This window comes from Conger conger, chromosome 9, assembly GCF_963514075.1.
Source record: "Conger conger chromosome 9, fConCon1.1, whole genome shotgun sequence".
Lineage (NCBI taxonomy): Eukaryota > Metazoa > Chordata > Actinopteri > Anguilliformes > Congridae > Conger > Conger conger.
The window spans coordinates 30,346,938-30,366,858 of record NC_083768.1 but is presented as its reverse complement, the minus strand read 5'-3'; the positions used below and the strand labels follow the sequence as shown (position 1 = coordinate 30,366,858).

The 19,921-nt window shown below is 40.3% G+C and overlaps 2 protein-coding genes across 3 annotated transcripts in view; one reads left to right on the top strand and one right to left on the bottom strand.

Annotated features, from left to right (window-relative positions):
• dnaaf11 (dynein axonemal assembly factor 11) overlaps nucleotides 1-5,500 on the bottom strand; it is a 30,597-nt gene extending 25,097 nt beyond the window's left edge. Inside the window, exons 1-6 of the mRNA XM_061254365.1 lie at nucleotides 5,380-5,500; nucleotides 4,929-5,096; nucleotides 4,653-4,730; nucleotides 4,197-4,369; nucleotides 3,512-3,738; nucleotides 2,990-3,175 (exon numbers count right to left, since the gene is read on the bottom strand). Of these exons, the coding sequence (XP_061110349.1) occupies nucleotides 2,990-3,175; nucleotides 3,512-3,738; nucleotides 4,197-4,369; nucleotides 4,653-4,730; nucleotides 4,929-5,096; nucleotides 5,380-5,389 (842 nt within the window). The 5' untranslated portion in view covers nucleotides 5,390-5,500. The remainder of the gene's footprint in view (nucleotides 1-2,989; nucleotides 3,176-3,511; nucleotides 3,739-4,196; nucleotides 4,370-4,652; nucleotides 4,731-4,928; nucleotides 5,097-5,379) is intronic.
• A 6-nt stretch (nucleotides 5,501-5,506) lies between these two features.
• LOC133136702 (zinc finger protein with KRAB and SCAN domains 7-like) lies at nucleotides 5,507-12,580 on the top strand. 2 transcript variants are annotated; one of them, XM_061254359.1, is made up of 7 exons: nucleotides 5,507-5,995; nucleotides 6,239-6,330; nucleotides 6,408-6,510; nucleotides 7,034-9,151; nucleotides 10,230-10,351; nucleotides 10,881-10,989; nucleotides 11,419-12,580. In XM_061254359.1, the coding sequence occupies exons 5-7, from the start codon at nucleotides 10,301-10,303 to the stop codon at nucleotides 12,498-12,500; spliced, it is 1,242 nt and encodes a 413-aa protein (XP_061110343.1). In that variant the 5' UTR covers nucleotides 5,507-5,995; nucleotides 6,239-6,330; nucleotides 6,408-6,510; nucleotides 7,034-9,151; nucleotides 10,230-10,300; the 3' UTR covers nucleotides 12,501-12,580. The 2 variants fall into 2 exon arrangements, with proteins under 2 accessions (XP_061110343.1, XP_061110342.1); XM_061254358.1 differs by lacking the exons at nucleotides 5,507-5,995; nucleotides 6,239-6,330; nucleotides 6,408-6,510; nucleotides 7,034-9,151 and adding an exon at nucleotides 9,604-9,990.
• Nucleotides 12,581-19,921: the final 7,341 nt, after the last annotated feature.

The window sequence follows — 19,921 nt, the reverse complement described above, 5'->3', positions numbered from 1 at the left end:
AAAAAATATATAAATCTAAAACAATCTAAAAATAATCCAAAATGCCTGGAGCACTCACTCAGTCAAAGTGATTGTTATCCCCCAAAATGGATTCAGCGATTTCTTTTAACTGAAATGAAAACTCCTTCAATGGCTGCTGAAAGGCATCAACAGAATGCAAATATGAATACCTTCAAGGCGCACTGACTTTTTTAGACTCTTGGTCTGAGTTTTGTGTTACACCGCTATCTGGTGGCCAAATCATTGTAGTGCACGTGTTATCTTGATAGCGCAATTACATCAGCTTAAGGATTGCATATGGAGAGAGCTACTTAATTAAAAGGTAAAGTATTTTAAGCTTTGCTCTTGAAAAGGCAAACTCCTTCACTGTCTGAGGACATAGACAGGTCAACTGCTTCAGGGGCTCAGGGAGATTTGGAGAGGCAGTGCATTTCTGCAGCCAACTCTTCATAGCAGAGGCTGTGGAGGAGCCTGTGGAGGCCCCTGTCTGAGCTTTAAGGAGGTGAACTGGAGCCGGCTGGCATAGAGAGGAGCCTGCAGGAGCTGTCTCAAGCCCTTTGTGGACTTAGAGCCTCAGATTGACGGACTGTCAAAGCCTTCTGGTTCCAGGTCAGAGCAGACTTGTTGGTTTGTAAAGAAAGCAGGACTTCGGGATATAGTTTTGATCCTGAAGAAATTCAATTTGTATGACGTAAAAAGCTGGTGCCCTGTGAGCCTTTTATGTTCAGACTATAAAGTTACATTAAAAGTGTTGGCCAACCAGTAAGATAATGAGCTCTGTTGTGCACACTAAGGAAATATACCATGTTCTAGATCGGCCAATTTTTGATAATAACTTTTGTGACTTAACTTTCACAGGCGCTTTTGCTTTCAGTCTCGGCTGATTTTAGATCAGTAAAAGATATTCAGTAGAGTAGATCATAAATAGGCTTTTACGATTCTTAAGGCATTTTGTCCTACATTTGGTGGTTACATTCAATTCTTCAGCGATAAAGTGTATAGTGCATTAAAACTGACTGGAAGCCTTCTCCTGCAGTGAAGGGCATGTGCCAGTGCTGTCCTCATTCTGAGACAGTCTGCTCAATCCCAGCTGACCATCTGTTACGGGTCACAGCTTTTCTGACTGTAAGCAATTTTTTATCTCTTTTTTTTTTTTTGCTGCGGTTCACACATCGGACTCAAGTCTCATACACTGAGCCCAATCTCTCACTCACAGGCCCAGGTCTGAAAGTACTCGGGAAGTTAGGTCAATACAGGGAACTGCCATTCTGCTGGAACAGATACAAAAAGTCCTGGGAGGAAAAGGGATGGGCTGTTACAAGGTTTCTTTGAACATGATGCAGAACATTTTATTTTTTAGTTACGAGCAAAGCTTAAGATCAGGGACAAGAACAGATACTCCAGGGAAACTGGAGTATAAAATATTTATTATTTCACATTCATTATTGGACAGGTCATCTGTCCATTTATCCATTAGTCTGTGACAGACATCTGGAATAGTAATGGCCAGATTACCATGAAATTTCGGGGCACATTCATGTTCAGACCAAACTTTCCATTTCTGATCAAAATATCTCAAAAAGTACATTTGCAGAACACATTCATGAAAATCAGTAGAAAACTACTGAGTCCATGACATTTCAACTTCAGGCCAATCATATATCAAAAAGTAAAGGCTGGATTGCCAATAAATCTGCTGTGCACATTCATGCAAGGGGAGATTGTTGTGCCTCGGTGGAGGTCTGCACTATTTCTAGTTTTATACCTGAATTCCTAAACTAGAATTCTCTCTAAATGATCTTACTTTATATACTGGACTAAGGTAAATATCTTCAGAATGGCAATGGTTTTTTTAAAAAGAGAGAGCACATTATTTGTACATGCATGAAATACAATATACACTAATTTCCAATTAAATGTGGTTTGTAAAGTGTGGAACCCACTCCTGGGCAACTACAAAAATTAGTTAAGTGATTTCAATGCAGATAGGAATTACAGGGTAATTTCTGAAGGGAGGAGACAGGGCAAAAGTTATCAGAAACACTAAGACCTCGCCCTGATGTCACGTGTGTTCTGATTGATAAGTAAAAGCTACAGACGTGTCATTATTTTTTAAGCGAATTAAACAAATGAGGGAGAAATTAAAATCTGTTTGAGACTATAACTCTGGTGACAGGCTAATCACATTTCTTCATCGGTTTTATGGCATTAACGCCCAAGCTCATCCGTCTAGAAATTGAATTGCCGGTTAAATGTGATCTCAGTAAAATATGAGGAAAAGTGATTTCTAAAATTAGATGAAGTAACATCAATCGCCAGAATTATGCATCAAGCACATAGCACACACACAAATTCACTACAAGGGGCAGTCGAGGACTGTGGAGTGATGGTTTTGGCACTTCATTCATGACCAATAGCCTGTTTGTTCATTTCAACTCTGTATTGTGCACTTTCTCAAAATGCTTTATCAAACAACAGTCCAGTTATGCCATTTGAAACATTATAAATCAAAATATAGAGTTCTGAGAGCTTGGTTCTTTGAGGAAGTGCTGTTTTTTTGTTTTTCATGATTTGTGGTACACAAAGTCAGGGAATACCAAAGCCACACTCCCTCACTCTAAATATGTCGGAGTTCCTAGTTTGCAGAGTGCAGAAGATACTGTGTCTCTAATTGCCATACAATAAAAGGGGAGATATAAATGTTGAGATGAAAACCAGGACACAAAAATAGGGCTTGTGTAGAGCTCGGACATTAATCATTTTCAAAATGATATATTAGCAGAAAGGAGTGTCTGCAAAGGAATAGTGAGGAAATAATGTGCTCAGGGTCAACTCGTATCATGGAAACACTTCCACCGTTTTTTTTCAGCATTTCTTCAGAATGGCCCAGTCTGGGCATCGTCCAGTTTTGCCTTCAAGTGCAACTGCAGATCTGATGGAGCTGTTAACGCTTTGGGGTGATATGGGTGCATGAGCAGGACAAGGATACCTCTCTCTGTCTTTTGCTCTTCGTTTCTCCTCCATGTACTCGTGCGCTTCCAGCCGGGACTCTGGAGTGTAGGCACATGGCTTGTCCCAGAATGCTTTGTCCAGATCGTCTGTGCATGTGCCCTGGTTCCTCTCCTCTTCTTCCACATTCCCCTGGTTTTCCTTGTTTTCTTCAGGTACCTTCGGACTTCAGCAAACAGAATACAGAAGTCTGAAACTTCCCAAAACATTTCTTATGTACGGATCACCACTTAATTTCCAACATCTTTAGAGTTTAAATATTTCAGTACTATGTAGCAAGCTGAAGTTGCATTCATTCCATTTGTATCTGACAAGCGACAATAACGACATCTACTGTTGTTCTACTTTTTCAACCAATACAACGACATAAGATTTGATAAACATTTTATTTTCTTTCTCCTACACTTTAAATTCACTTCTGAGTTACTTGCGTTACAACTCATTCTACCTCTGTTGAGCTAAATGTGTAGAAGCCTCAAGCTTTTTCAGAGATGGTACGTACACAGTGTTGTTGATATCAGTGTACCAACGGCCATCAAATCCTGGCTTCCCAGCAGATTCTTCCTTCGTCTGCTCCTGGTTCTTCTTTGTCTTCTGGGCCTCCTGCCTCTCCCGTGCTCTCTTCTCCGCGTACGTCTGCTCCTGCTCCTGCACACGCCTCCTCACAGCCTCTAGGCCCTGCCCTGCCCGAATCTTCTCCGAACGCAAGATCTCCTTTCCATCGAGAAACTGCTAGCAGCAGACAAATCCTGCACTTCAATCTACAGCCTTTTCACTCAGCAGAAGTACTCTGCCAGATAACTTTTTGGCTTTGCTTATACATAATGCAACTGCAGAAATTTAAATATCCCTTTAATTTGACCTGAAATTAAATTCATAACCAAGTCCTTCTTTGCCCTTTGTACCTGTATAAGGCATGGTTGTAACTGTGATATTCAGAAAAGACATTCTATTCAAGCAAGGTTACATTATATTGCTGACTTCTGGCAGCCACTTTTATCCTTGCAACAAGAAGGGTGAATGAGGTAGGAGGTACAGTGCCCTGAGAAGGTATCTGCCCCCTTCCTGATTTTTAGACAAAATGTGATATTAGACAAAGGGAACCTGTGTACACATAAAACCTTGCTGAGGTTTCAGAACAGAGGGGTCTGACTGGTCTGTAGTTTGATGATCTTGTGAATGTGTACCTTTAGCTGAGGCAAGGAGGCCACCACATACTGCCTGTAGCCCTCAAATTCAGTGCAAGGGTTCCCAACCAAAAATATCTCCCTCAGGTGGAGATTGCCTTTCAGAGATTGCACACTGCTCAGCTGCCCCACAAAGTTTACAGTCAGGTCCAGCTTCTGTAAGCTTTCACAGCCTGGAAGTGTGGAAACAGAGCATGCTCAGGGCTATCAACAGCAAAATGACTATTACAACACAGGGTGTGATTTTGTGTGAGTTATTCATACTTATTCTAAGAGGAAATACAAAACGCCCCATGACAACATTTCATTCTGTTAGCAAAGAAAATACATTGTAGATACAGTGGACACATATTTTGTCTTACACGGTACTTTAGCTGTCTAAAAAGAGGAAAGGGTTTAAATGCACAAGAAATAACCATTAAGAAAATACTGCAGAAACATAGAGGAAATTGTTACCTTCCAGATTTTCAATTAGTTCAATGTTGTTTAAGGCTAAGTTTAAATACTCCAATTTCTTCAATTTGCCGACGTTTTCTAAGGGAATGAAACATAAATTATACAAAGTGGAAATATAAATATAACCAGTTCAGATAGTAACTACTGCCACTTAAGTATGTACTGCTCGCTAAAAATTGAATGCAAAAGATTTCATTCTCATCTGCGTTAATGTTTTTTACACAAGCAAATTTGTCACATGAGCCATGTCCCGTTAATACGAAATTTAAAAATCACCTATTCTGGGGATGAGATTATTTTGCAAATAAAGAATTTTTAGGTTCCGGCACCACTTTTCAATGTGTTCAATCCTCTCAATGTCTTGTTGATGCAAGGAAACCTCTTCCAAGGAGAAGATCTCGCAGTTATTGTGTTCTGCGCGGCGTCGGATCAAATCTTCTGTTACTACGTTAGGAGACAAGCACAGATAGTACTTTTCTTTTCTGGAAGTATACAATCTTGCACATTACAATAGCAAGCTAACGTTATATCTGGTCAGCAGCAACAGAAAACAGCTGTCGTGTTCTATATAGCTTCCGCAGCCAGAGATGCAGGGTTGTTCATATAGTACCTTGCAAAAAATAATATGTACCATCATCACATTTTACATATAAGCGAGTTAGTTTACTTGTTCTGAAACATTAACGTCACACAAAACAGCCTAAGCGTTTAACGATAGCTAACTTACTTAGAACCATCTCTTCCCGTTTTCCAGGACAAGTTGACAAACACGCGAGAAGTTGCTATGGAAACCCTATAAACTGTACATAATCCGTGAAAGGTCAAACGACAACAGCCCTGTGTTTCTCATTTTATGCTCCAGGACGGTAGGTGGCGGTGCACCGAAGACATAGCATTGAAGAACAACAATAAGGACGTACTGGCGTCTTGCGGAAGAAAATGTGGTTTTGTATATCGCCTCTTCGATGTTTTTAATCCAGTTTTGTTGGATTTTCGTTATTGTCAAAAAACTGAAACAGCAAGTAGTGGACTAATCTACTCTATCATCGGAATGAACATGTCGACTATTTCTTCCTTTCATACGCAGCTTGCCTCGATTGTGGATGTTTTAGCGAAGGCGGCAGTGGCAGAAATTTGCGAGGTTGTAGACAATGGCTATGCTGTTTTACACTTGGAAATTTCTCGGGGTCAGAAAGAAAACAGAGCTTTGAAAAGGAAATTACAAATGATGGAATTGAGGACTGCTCGAGGATATGATGACAGCATAGCCGGAGCAAGATCCGCAAATAGTTGCTCAGGTAGAGTTCAGATTTGCGACGAATTAAGACGAACTACGCAAAGCAGTAAGTTTTATGTCCTTTTATATAGTTTATGCATTTGCGTTGCTTAATTCAGTCATGTTTATATATATTGTTATATAGCTATCATCATTGCCCTATTCTACCAGTGCAGGATAAAGTATTGCATGTCAATTGGTTCACTGGGTAATTAAGTCTTACTAATATTTGCTAGCTAGTTAGTCAATTAAATAATACAATAACTATTATTGTACAGCATAACTTGCTGAGATACTATTATTATTTCAGAGGACCCATATTTCCCAACCGACGTGTGGGGAAATGGAGAGCAAAGGGTAGCAGATGATGATGACACTACTTTGCAATCTACCAGGGACCAGGTGAGTTCACAGCATCCAAACACTAATTTCATTTTCAAATGTGTCTTCAGATTACTTATCACATTCTTTTGCTACAGCCTACAGACAAAGAGAAGATGCAGCCAGAATCACTACTTATTAAAATGGAAAGGCTTGAAGAGGAAATTGACAGCAGTGGAGGAGTCAAAATCATTGAGCAGAGTAAGTGAAAAGCATGAAAACAGGTGCCTTCATGTAAATGAGTACAGAAGCTTTTGCTGTCATTGTTTACACTGTTCTTCATGCGCTTCACCGCGCTTTGTGACACAGTGGCTAAATTTAGTCAGATTCGCTTTGTTTTAATTGGTCAAATTTGATGGAAATGCAAATAGAGAAGTAAGGTTAATCAGTCTGCACTACTAAGAGTACAATTTTATCATGTACTTTATATCGGGCTGCTTTATTTAGCAAAGATTCAGTACTGTGACAAGATGTGAAATGTAAAATACAAATGATGTATTCCTTAGATCATGAGTGTGTGTAATCATTTTATATGATGTAATACTGTGATTCATTTTAATAGTTCTCATCTGGCAAGAACTTTATTTTTTTTTTCCCCTTTCACAAAAGGTTACTTCAGGGGTAGACCCTGCACTATGAGGCTACTGTTATTTCCTGTGCTGACCTGAACTTGTCATGACTTGTTGAAAAATAATATTTATGCTAGTTTTAACTCTACTTCCAGAAGTTCTGGAGTCTGATGGTGATGAACAGGCTCCGATTGCAGATGAACAGACTGAACCTGCAGTGGACACAGAGGAGCTTGCTGAGCAGCACAGCATCAGACACAGTGTTTGGGAAGATGGTGGCCTGGACACTGTTCTCAAGGCAGAACCAGATCATGACACTATCAGCCTCCAGGATCCTGCAGGGAGACTGAACAATCTGGGACATAAATATGATTTGTATGAGAGACCTGGTCATTTGGACACTTTCTTTACACAAACTCAAACTCAGAGTGAGGGTCCTACTTGCTCTTATTCTACGGAAAAAAACAATTTGGAATGCATGTCTATCCATTCAGAGCTACAACTTGCTTCGAGTGCAGAAAAAGGGTTAGAGAGAGAGGTCTCCACTTCAGATTCTCTTGCCTTGAAACCAGAGGTTATAACGATAGATCTGTTAGACTCTGTATCCAACAAATTAGACGTTGACATGAGTTCCTCATGGAGCAAAGAGGCGACATCAGGAGCAGTTCTCAAGCAAAATAGATACTACAAAGAAAATGAAAAAAGAGGAGTGTTGCAGCATGAAGATGTTATGAATGTGCGTCCAACAGAATCCCAATTGTTGATGAGAGAGAATGCACCAAACTTTGATGTCCCAAATATTATGGGATATACCCCTCGGAAAGAGGATCTCACCACCTCAAGAAGCAGTACAACAAGCCACAAAGCTGTCGCTAGGGAGGAACAATTCCTGTGTTCACATTGTTGGAAGAGTTTCACTTGTGTAAAGACTCTTGAAATACACCAGAGAGTTCACACAGGAGAGAAACCATTTGGCTGCACACAATGTGGAAAGAGGTTCTCTCAGTCAGCTTATCTTAGAAAACACTGCAGTGTTCACACAGGCAAGAAACCTTTTAGATGCACAAAATGTGGAAAGTGCTTTTCTGATTCAAGTAATTTTAAAAGACATCAGTATGTTCACACAGGTGAGAGGCCATTTCGCTGTATGCAGTGTGGGAAGAGGTTCTCCTTTTTAGGCAATCTTAAAAGGCACCAGAGCATTCACCTTGAAAAGAAACCGTCAGGCACACCATGGGAAGAGTTCTCTCACTTCAAGTCACCTTAACACACTGGCTAGATGTTTTTCACCTGGACATTATGAGTGAAAGTTTGTACAGTGCTATGTACTATAATTCCTGAAGAGGTTATTTAGCTGTACAATGTTTTAGAAAAGTCATGTTTAAGTAGCTTCATCGCACTCTGATGTGTTTTACCTGAGAATGAAAAATGTCTTTGTCCTAGTTGAAGACCAGACTATTCACTGTACTCTGAAGAGCGGCCATGTGAGAGGCCTGTGAGGGAAGCTTTTTTAAGGTTTGCAAAGGTTTACAGAAAATAACATTCAAATATTTCAACTAATATTTCAAAAACAATTTGGACTGCATTTCTATAAAGTTTTATATAGTTTTCTCATTTCTTCTGTAATTTCCTTTGATCGTGGCGTGTGTGTGTGAAAAGTGTGGTAATTATTTCACTCTGTGATCCCTGCAATCAAGCTTGGCTGTGTTCAATCAGCTGAATATCAATTAAAATTGGTTAATTGAGCAACTAATGGGGCAATTTGTTTTTCACATGGGGGATATGGGTGTTTAACATTTTTCACTAAATTAAATGATTTTTACTTTTTATATATATATAAAAATATTTATTTAATATTACATTTTACAAAAGATTTGAAACTATTCAGTCTGACAAATATGCAATAATAGAGGAAATCAGGAAAGTGGCAAGTACTTTTTCAGGATACCGTATGTGTGGAAACGGATACTATTTTGTGCTCTGAGAATCTCACAGCAACATACTCATGTGGGGGCGACATTAGCTCAGGCAAGGTAAGAGCACTCGTCTGGCAGGAGGAGGGGTGTAGGTTCGATTCCCACCCTGGGCGTAACAAAGTACGCCCAGATACCTAGCAAGATACCTAACCCCCAAATGCTCCTGGCAAGCTGGTTGGTGCCTTGCATGACAGCCAATGTGTGTGACTGTGTATGAATTGGTGAATGAGAAGCATCAGTTATGCAGCTTTTTGGATGAAGGTGCAATATAAAGTCCAACCATTTGGGGAACACAGGGTAGGAGTACACATTCTGAGGACACATTCTGTCCTTTGGTAAAGGCATTGAACGTTTATCATGTATGAATCCAGATGCATAAATGTATCAAAAATAAATATTTTAATACTGTAATATGTAAGAAGTGTAATTGATTATTATAGAACATTAATCATTGTAACCATTATATAAAATAGAAGCATACTGAAGTTAGTATTTTTGTACTAGCGTGTTTTAAGTATCAAAGTTGGGCATCACCAGCATAAATTAAACCACGAATATTTAAAATATACGCGTGCTTGAACAGGACCAAATACAGTTGTGTGCACATGGATCCTTAGATGTTTGCAAACGAGACACAACTGAACGAATCTTTACAGTGAACTACTTCAATCGACTCGAAATGCTGTGTTCTGTTGGCGGTATAAACTAGTGTTTACGGTAGTCTGATTTCTGTCACCGAGTCGCATCCTTTGGCCGGAAGTAAATTGTGCGCCCTGGACCGCAGTTAATTTTCATTAGTTGAAGCAGATAGCTTGCCTATATTCAGTTTTAGTACAGTAGCTTGCATTATCTGTAACAGCACAGTTTGTCATATTGCCCTGTAACTGCTTGTCATAGCCGAAGCTTTTATTAGAAACGGTAGGGTTTCCAGGCAGTCAGTATGTCGAGCTGTGTGGCTCTTCACACACAGCTAGCCTCCATTATGGAGGTGTTAGCAAATGCAGCTGTGGCTGAGATTTGCAAACTTATAGACGACGGTTATGCGGTTTTGCGATCAGAGATGTCGCGAAGCCAAAAAGAAATCGAATCCCTGAAGCGGAAAGTGTCCTTGCAAACGGTGGAGCTTAAGATTGCAAGTATGTTGCGATTACCAGAGAGTATTATTGCAACAGGAATGGGATAATATGGGGTTCTGTAAAGAACAAAGTCACGTAGAGTTTGGTGTCAAATGCATGATATCCAATAACACCTGTATCATTAGTCTTAGCAACCTAATCGTCATTTCCATTTGGGTTTTTCATTAACTTGGTAATCTTGCAGGTAAGTCCATGTATTCATTCGAAAAATACGCTTTTCTATCTCATCCGCATTTCAGAGGAGGCCCGTTATCCCTCGACAGGAATAGGCTTTAACAACCAATTGGACATCAGTCCATGGAGAGATGGAATGCCTACTGCAGACAACGATACTCAAGTGCAGTCTACCAATAGCAATGAGGTGAGAGCTGCGTTAGCTTACGGAGTTTCCTTACTGCTGTTAGTAAGGACGCGTTTACATAAATATTTCACTTCTGGTTGAGCTCTGAATGAAGGCATATGCAATTATTTAACCCATTACGACATGTAGAAACTAAATAGGCATAGGAATCACAATGAATTTCAACAGCCACGGTCATATGATCAAATAAAACCCTGGCGTCGCATCCGTCTGTTAAGGGAGATGTAACGCGCAGGTCGCATGTGCCCATAAGGGGTTAATGAGATTCTTTGGTTTGTTCAGTCCTTTAAAAATGGCTGCTGAAGAACACATCTGTCCTTATGTCTGCACATGTGTCAGTCGGGTCTGACGACCTGCTGTGTTCTGGAAGTTGTTCTGCGAAGATTGTATTTTTACCCAACCAGAGTCATACTTTCATTGAAAATATTTTCGATATAGTTCAGATTTGGATGGATTGTTTATCTTTTGGGCATGTTCTGAGAAAGCAAGGTACATTGCTGTTCAGAATAATTGCTTTTATCATTTGCAGTCTGCAGATTTATTAGAGGTAAGACCTCAGTCAGTGCATATCAAGAAGGAGACCCTTGAAGAGGATTTGGAGAATAATCTACAGGGAACACTGAGGATCAGACAGGAAAGTAAGTGAAGTCAGTTAATCCTTGGAAAAACTTTTTGTTTTCTCCTTTTTTGTGAAATGATAAAGGTGTGATCTGTGATTTTTTGTTCTTTCTTGAAAACAGTTTTTGTTTTGCTGTTGTGCGAATCAAGTTGGTCAAGTGATTCTCAGCTCCTATATTTCCTCTTCGAAATTAACATTAATTTAGAATCCTATTTTGATGCAATAGAGATATCTGGCTGGCTATCAATGATTATAATGCCTACAAGCACTGCTTATTGTTTATTAAAAGCTTTCTGTGACCTGTCTACCATTCATAGCATATTCTGAAATCTAGTTTTTGGTCCTTTAATCCATCCAGTGATGATTTGCTTTATGATTATGTATGTAATTAAACATGTATGTTTGCTCCTTGGAAGTCCACAGTTAATAATGATGTTTCTCTTTCCAGGGGCTGTGGAGTGTGATGATGGCAAAAGTCCTCCAATTGCAGACACAGACACTGAACCTGCAATCGACACTGAGGAGCTATCTGAGCAGCACAGCACCAGACACAGTGTTTGGGAAGACAGTGGGCTTGGCTCTGTTCTCAAGGCAGAACAAGAACAAGAGACTGTAGACCTCAAGGATGCTGGCTCTGAACACACAACAAGGAGAAGAAACAGCCTGAGCTATGAGTATCTTCCTTATGAGAGATCCAGTCAACAGCAGACTCTCTTCTCACAACAGAACACTTCAACCGAAGATCCAGCTTGCTTTTATGCCACTGCTAATGACTCTGAGAGTCTGCATACTCACACAGAGCTACGGCTTTGCCCTAATGCTGACAAAGGTGAAGGCCAGACCTCGAAAGAATTTCTTGATGTGAAACTTGGAGCCGTGGTAATAGACTCAGGACCCAATGAGTTGGGTGACACTGTGCAAGAAACAGTTTATGGAAAGCACAGACATTACAAAGAGTCTGGGGATAGGCCATTGCTGCTGGAAAATGATGCATATTCGCCACAATCACAAATGATGGTCAAAGAGAACATTGCGGTTTCAAAAGCCAGTGCACCCCCTGTGATTGACTACAGGATTTTTGATGAAAGTTTCATCACACAAAAAGGGGATAAATCCCTCAACAGATCTGGTACAAGAGAGAAAAGATTCATTTGTACATTCTGTGGGAAGAGTTTCACTTGCCCAAAAAACCTTGAAACCCATCAAAGAGTTCACACAGGAGAGAAACCGTTTAGTTGCACCCAATGTGGAAAACGGTTCGCCGATTCAAGCAATCGCAAGAGACATCAGATTATTCACACTGGAGAAAGACCATACAGTTGTACACTGTGCGGCAAGAGGTTTACTCAGTCCAGCTGTCTAATAGCACATCAGAGAGTCCACACTGGGGAGAAGCCATTCAGCTGCACCCAATGTGGAAAGAGGTTTGCAGATTCCAGTAATCTTAAAAGACATCAGAGTGTTCACATTGGAAAGAAACCATTAAGCTGCACATTGTGGGAAGAATTGAATTGCTTCAAAGCATCATAAAACTATTTACCTGTACAGTGTGTTGGAAGTTTCATTTATCATTATAGCCTCAACAGAAATTAAAATGATTTCATACTGGGGAGTATTTTCTCTATCTGTTAATTTAGGCTGAATGGCAACTTTAGTGTAAAATTAATGTAACTGAGTAATTTAGAAAAAAAAAAAAAAGTTTGACATCCCCGGCAAGGATACAATGTGTGGTAAAGACATTGGGCTCTGTCTTGGTCTTGCCGCAATGTGGCAGTAACCCAAAAGTGAGTAAATTGCTAGTTTCAGAGGGACACTGTTGTACAGCCAAACACCTACACTTTTAAAATAGCAAATACTGTAACCATGCGCCTATCCTCGTGGATTTTTCCTAAAGTGAGGTGTGATCATGGTAATAGTCGGCGTATTGCTATTTTGATCCAGCTGAATGTGGTTGCTTTATGACCGATCAAAACCTGCTCTTAAAGGTAAAATAGGTAATTTTGGACTTCAAACAGCCCCCCCCTGAATTACAATGAGCTTGAATTACAATGTTTTGGTACAAAGTGTCAGTCTGTCAACTGTATATTTTGAAACCAGAACTTAAGGACTATAAACACGGGCACAAGGTGAGTCACCATGTCAGTGAGCCTTTTTCAATGATAGGAAGGGATTTACAATGGTCAAAACAATGTTTTAACACAAAAATCTTACCTATTTTACCTTTAAGTCACGTCCCAGTTTAATTGATATTTTAACAGTGTAATGTGCATACACCCTCCTGATCGCTACATACGTACAGGTAGGGACACAAAAAACATGCATAAAAATATCAAGATTACAATGTGAAAGATTAATATTGTGTATTTTTATGAAATATAATAAAAAATACAACTTGTCATTATGGATGGTCATAATGTTCTATATCATATAAACATCGAACAAAAGTTCAGAAATTTGTGTTTGGTAGATTATTTCTCTGTTGTAACAATGCTTCTTGGCAATACATTTTATACCGTTGGAAAGCCTGTTCATTTTCCTTTTAAATGGTGCCCCATTTGTAAGGAACATGCATTTGTGGGATGAGCAGCACAGCTGAGTATGTGGGTTGTGCTCACATATTTTTGGCAAAAATTTGCCAAATCTTCTCTGCCAATGCCAAACAGCTTATTCTGCTGTTGCTATTGACTCTTGTTTTGAGCTTCCGGTACCCCCAGGTGCTGATAATCAGGCACCTGATTGTCAGCACCTGTGAGCCTGGGCCCAGCTACAGTGGTCAATTGGTGTCTGCTCCAAGAATCGGCATGCCATGTTTATCTGATCTCGATAAGGCCCGTGCGATAGGGAAACTTCAAGCTGGTGTTCCACAAAAGCAAGCTGCGGCATCATTTGGAGTGAGCCCTAGTACCATCTCCAAACTGAAGGCCAAGTTCCATGAAATGGGGGATGTCAGAGACAGACCGTGAAGTGGGCGTCCCAAGAAGATATGGCACACGGCTTTCGGCCCAGACAATCCGGAACAGACTGTGTGCAGCCAATCTCCGGGCTCATAGGGCTGCCAGGAGGCCTGCCATGACTGCCTTTCACCATCAGGCCTGTTTGTGCTGGTGTCGGCAACACCTGCACTGGAACCTGAACATGTGGAGGAACGTTATGTTCAGCGATGAGTCCAGATTCTGCCTAAGGAAGTTGGATCGTAGGGTCAAAGTTTGGAGAAGACGGGGAGAAGGCTATGCTGATTGCTGCACCGATAGAGTAACACCTTTTGATGGAGGCAGTGTGATGGTGTGGGGCAGCATCTCCATCACTGGAAAAACTAGGCTTTTCATCATTGGAGGCAATCTCAATGCAGAGAGATATCGAGATGAGATTCTGCAACCAGTGGCAATCCCATATCTCCACAGTCTGGGACTGAACTCCAATATGACAACGCTCGCCCTCACAGAGCAGGGTTTATCGGAGACTACCTCCAGAATTTGGGAGGAGAGAGAATGGATTGGCCAGCCAACAGTCCTGACCTCAACCCAATTGGAACACTTGTGGGATCAGCTGGGGCGTGCTGTTCGTGCTAGGGTGACCTACACAACCACGTTGGCTGACTTGCGACAAATCCTGGTTGAGGAGTTTCTTGTTTCTTCCTTGTTACTGATAGACTGCAATCATCCAATCCACCAGACAACACCAAACAAGAGTCAATAGCAACAGCAGAATAAGCTGTTTGGCATTGGCAGAGAAGATTTGGCAAATTTTACATGAGCGCTACCCACATACTCGGCTGTGCTGCTCATCCCACAAATGCATGTTCCTTACAAATGGGGCACCATTTAAAAGGGAAATAAACAGGCTGTCCAATGGTATGAAAATATTGCCAAGAAGCATTGTTACAACAGAGAAATAATCTACCAAACACAAATTTCCTAACTTTTTGTTCGATGTTTATATCTGAGTTAGACAGTCACAGCAGTCATGAATAAAACTGGCCAATGGCCAATTTTGGGACAACAGTTATCCGTTAAAGGAGTAACATGGTGTTTGGTCAGCCTTTCTAGGTTTTTATATGCAATTTGCACAAGAGGGCATTGAATAAACATATATGTCTGTTCATTTTACAATTATCGTACTAATTACAACCGGTTGAGAATGTTCTCCTCGTAGTGCATCACAGGAGGATAACCACCCCCCGTTATCTCTCCCCATAGTTTGTGCCGCTGGCCTCCAGGCAAGACGATGCAAATATTTGACTAACGTTAAAGGTTCACTTAAATTAGAGTGCCTTTTAAGGAGTATTGGACTATTTCTTGGTATATTAATTTAGCTAGACGTTATCGATAACGTTAGCTAGCTAGTTTGCTTTCATAAAAGCACTAGAACTATTACAAGTTAATATGTTACCTTGGCTAGCTAACTAGCAAAAATTATTATTGGATGAGTCAGCGTCCTTACCTTAGCTATCTATACTTGATATACAAAGTTAGCCTGCTTGTGAAAATTGAGTCCCCCAAGATGAGAGCGTATCATGGAGGTAGCTATGGTAACAAAGAACAATGTGTGGAAAGTGGGAGCACGGTTGTCAATCATAGCTAATTGACAGTTCCCTTTACCACGCCCAAACAGTTTGGATGAACTTCTATAGTGGGAAATTTAAGCTTGGAAAAATAAGTTCTAAATGACTAAATAATAAAAATGTATGCACATTGTTATTGTTGTTGCCTAAAGACAACTGGCAAGTGTCACATTCAGCCACCATATTACATTTTGATAATAGGTATATCGTGTGTGAATTGTCATTCAATGGAAAACTGAAATGAAATGAAAATGTACTGTAGCCTAGTCGAGAGGAGTTTTGTAATAGGCTACTGAAAATGCACAATACAGCCCTTAAATGACCTCAATATTATTTTTGGTGTGTTCTGCATTGCTTACTATTGGCAAAAGTTGTGGATGTCTTAGATACCAAAACAATAATACCCAAAATATTATTTTGTTGAAGTTGATCAAGGATGTCTGCAGTATATTAGACCCCGCTTAAAAATTGGAATAGTCCACAGTGGTGACTGAAATTGGACTCTTACATTCTAGATAATAGGGGTGTTACAGGTATTTAAAGATGTACAGTGCATCCGGAAAGTATTCACAGCGCTTCACTTTCCCACATTTTGTTATGTTACAGCCTTATTCCAAAATGGAATAAATTTTTTTCCTCAAAATTCTACACACAACACCCCATAATGACAACATGAAAGAAGTTTTTTTAAATTTTTGTATTAAAAATAAAAAAACTAAGAAATCACATGTACATAAGTATTCACAGCCTTCGCTCAATACTTTGTTGATGCACCTTTGGCAGCAATTACAGCCTCAAGTCTTTTTGAATATGATGCCACAAGCTTGGCACACCTATCTTTGGGCAGTTTCACCCATTCCTCTTTGCAGCACCTCTCAAGCTCCATCAGGTTGGATGGGGAGCGTCGGTGCACAGCCATTTTCAGATCTCTCCAGAGATGTTCAATCGGATTCAAGTCTGGGCTCTGGCTGGGCCACTCAAGGACACTCAAGGAGTTGTCCTGAAGCCACTCCTTTGATATCTTGGCTGTGTGCTTAGGGTCATTGTCCTGCTGAAAGATGAACCGTCGCCCCAGTCTGAGGTCAAGAGCGCTCTGGAGCAGGTTTTCATCCAGGATGTCTCTGTATATTGCTGCATTCATCTTTCCCTCAATCCTGACTAGTCTCCCAGTCGCTGAAAAACATCCCCACAGCATGATGCTGCCACCACCATGCTTCACTGTAGGGATGGTATTGGCCAGGTGATGAGCGGTGCCTGGTTTCCTCCAAACATGACGCCTGGCATTCACACCAAAGAGTTCAATCTTTGTCTCATCAGACCAGAGAATTTTGTTTCTCATGGTCTGAGAGTCATTCAGGTGCCTTTTGGCAAACTCCAGGCAGGCTGCCATGTGCCTTTTACTAAGGAGTGGCTTCTGTCTGGCCACTCTACCATACAGGCCTGATTGGTGGATTGCTGCAGAGATGGTTGTCCTTCTGGAAGGTTCTCCTCTCTCCACAGAGGAACGCTGGAGCTCTGACAGAGTGACCATCGGGTTCTTGGTCACCTCCCTGACTAAGGCCCTTCTCCCCCGATTGCTCAGTTTAGACGGGCGGCCAGCTCTAGGAAGAGTCCTGGTGGTTCCGAACTTCTTCCATTTACAGATGATGGAGGCCACTGTGCTCATTGGGACCTTCAAAGCAGCAGAAATTTTTCTGTACCCTTCCCCAGATTTGTGCCTCGAGACAATCCTGTCTCGGAGGTCTACAGACAATTCTTTTGACTTCATGCTTGGTTTGTGCTCCGACATGCACTGTCAGCTGTGGGACCTTATATAGACAGGTGTGTGCCTTTCCAAATCATGTCCAATCAACTGAATTTACCACAGGTGGACTCCAATTAAGCTGTAGAAACATCTCAAGGTTGATCAGTGGAAACAGGATGCACCTGAGCTCAATTTTGAGCTTCATGGCAAAGGCTGTGAATACTTATGTACATGTGATTTCTTAGTTTTTTATTTTTAATAAATTTGCAAAAATCTCTAAAAAACTTTTTTTCATGTTGTCATTATGTGTGTAGAATTTGGAGGAAATGTAATCAATTTTGGAATAAGGCTGTAACATAACAAAATGTGGAAAAAGTGAATACTTTCCGGATGCACTGTATGAAGTTAGTGTTCTATAAAACCTACTGAGTACCAAAACTAAATCTTTCTAGAAAAGTTGTTAAAGGGTTTAACTTCAACATATCCAAAGTAGAGGGTCCGTGCAGGTCAACTTTGGCCATTTTTGGCACATGTAAATATCTCAGCTAATATTGTTAGTAACGTGTCTGTCTTTACACAATGAGAAGGTACATTCGGATTTTCACATTTTCATTTGACGTGAGAAAGTATGGACAAAAATGTGTTGTGTGAACCAAAAACAAGGTAAAATAGTTTGGTCAATTGTTTGGTCAACATTGGGAATTTAGTGTATGTATATGCTGCAGTACATTGTTTCATAATACTAAATAAAGGAGATCCAGTGGGGTGCAAAAATTTTAAGCCCCTGGTTTAAATGTCTGTTACAATGAATATGTATGTGATTGAAAGCAAACCTGAACTCTAATGCTATAGAGTTAAACATGAGACCTTTCTGCAGCAAAAGCAAGCAAGATTGCTTTTAAAAATGATGATGAGGTCCAGACCGAGTTTATTTACTTGTTAGGGCTTCAGTGAGTCAGGTGATTATAATTCCAGGGCTGAACTTTTTATTCTGAAGTAATACCATGCCTTCTAAAGTATCCAACTGCAGTGGCTGTTCTGTCTGGGGTTAACAAACTTGGGTTCCTCTAAACAGTTGTCCAAGGATTTCAGAATGAAGATGGTTCATTTCCACCAAGAAGAAGAAGACAAAAAAACTCAATTATTTAAACTACTGTCAGACACATTATTAGAAAATTGAAGATAAATGGAACAGTTGAAGGCAAGGTCTGGAAGACCAAGAAAGATTTCAGATGACCGCAGACCTGGCAAGAATTGCTCAGAAGAAGCCACACATCACTGCAGAAGAGCTTAAAAAAAGAGTAGCAAACACAGGTCTTGCTGTTCAACAATACAACATACTTTAAACAACAAGCAGAGTTGCCAGAAAGAATGACCTCAACACAAAATTAAGGGTCTGAAATATACAAAAGAAAATACTGAGAAGCCTGAAGTGTTTTGGAACAATGTGCCACCAAAATTGAACCACCAAAGAAGATATGTTTTGTGAGAAAAGGGTGAAGCCTTTTTAGAGAAGAACACCTTGCCAACTGTGAAGTATTGCGGTGGATTCATTATGCTTTGGGGTTGTGTGGCAGCTGGGAGGCCAAAGACTATTTCTGAGTTAGAGGTTTTCTGCCAGGAAGAAGCGTAGCGTAGTGGTTAAGGCACAGGACTAGGACCTGCAAGGTCGGCAGTTCGAATCCCGGTGTAGCCGCAATAAGATCCGCACAGCCGTTGGGCCCTTGAGCAAGGCCCTTAACCCCGCATTGCTCCAGGGGAGGATTGTCTCCTGCTTAGTCTAATCAACTGTACGTTGCTCTGGATAAGAGCGTCTGCCAAATGCCAGGAATGTAATGTAATGTAATGAATGAATGCATTTATAAGCTGTTGCCTGAGTTACAAAGTACAAACTAACTGATTGATATATTTTTTTTTAATGTAAAACAATTACATAAAAACAAACTTGCTTTAAAATGTGAAGAAATGTGTCATGTTTAGCATACCACTTAGAGGTCAGGTTCACTTATGTTCACTTAGATATTAATTGTTAAATACTTTTTGACAAGGGGTGCCCAAATGTTTGCACACTACTGTATATTATAGCCAAAAATGGCATTGTCTGGACATGGATATTCCCTAACAATCCGCATTCTGTAGGCCAGTCTTGGCAGGCTAAAGTTGTCCTGTGTGAGAACAGCAGGGTTCATATGTTGTACAGCGTGGGTATTGGAACCAGATGTGGCAGTAGGACAATTTTACAGTGTTGTCCCATATTGTTTAAATTTTTTTTTATTTTTTTAAATATATATTTTATGAGAGGTAGTCTACACACGGATCTATGTGCTCTGCTTCATGTATGTCAGAGTGGATGGCGAGTGTTTTAATGAACATTTAAAAAATGTGTGCTCTCATTCTGCACAATTCACTTAAGAAGTTTGGTCGACTAAATCATGAGCTGAGAATTATATAATTCGAACTGCAATTTGAACAAATGAGTTTGTCATAAATCTGTTGTTTGTATGGCACTAAATACATGTGTCAAGCTTCATACAAAAATAGGACGTATTTTTTTAAAGTATGAAAAGGTTGTATGTGCTTGGAGCCCATTCGCTTGAAAATTAAGCACAATATCTCAGAACTACTCAGAACGCAGATGGACCCTTC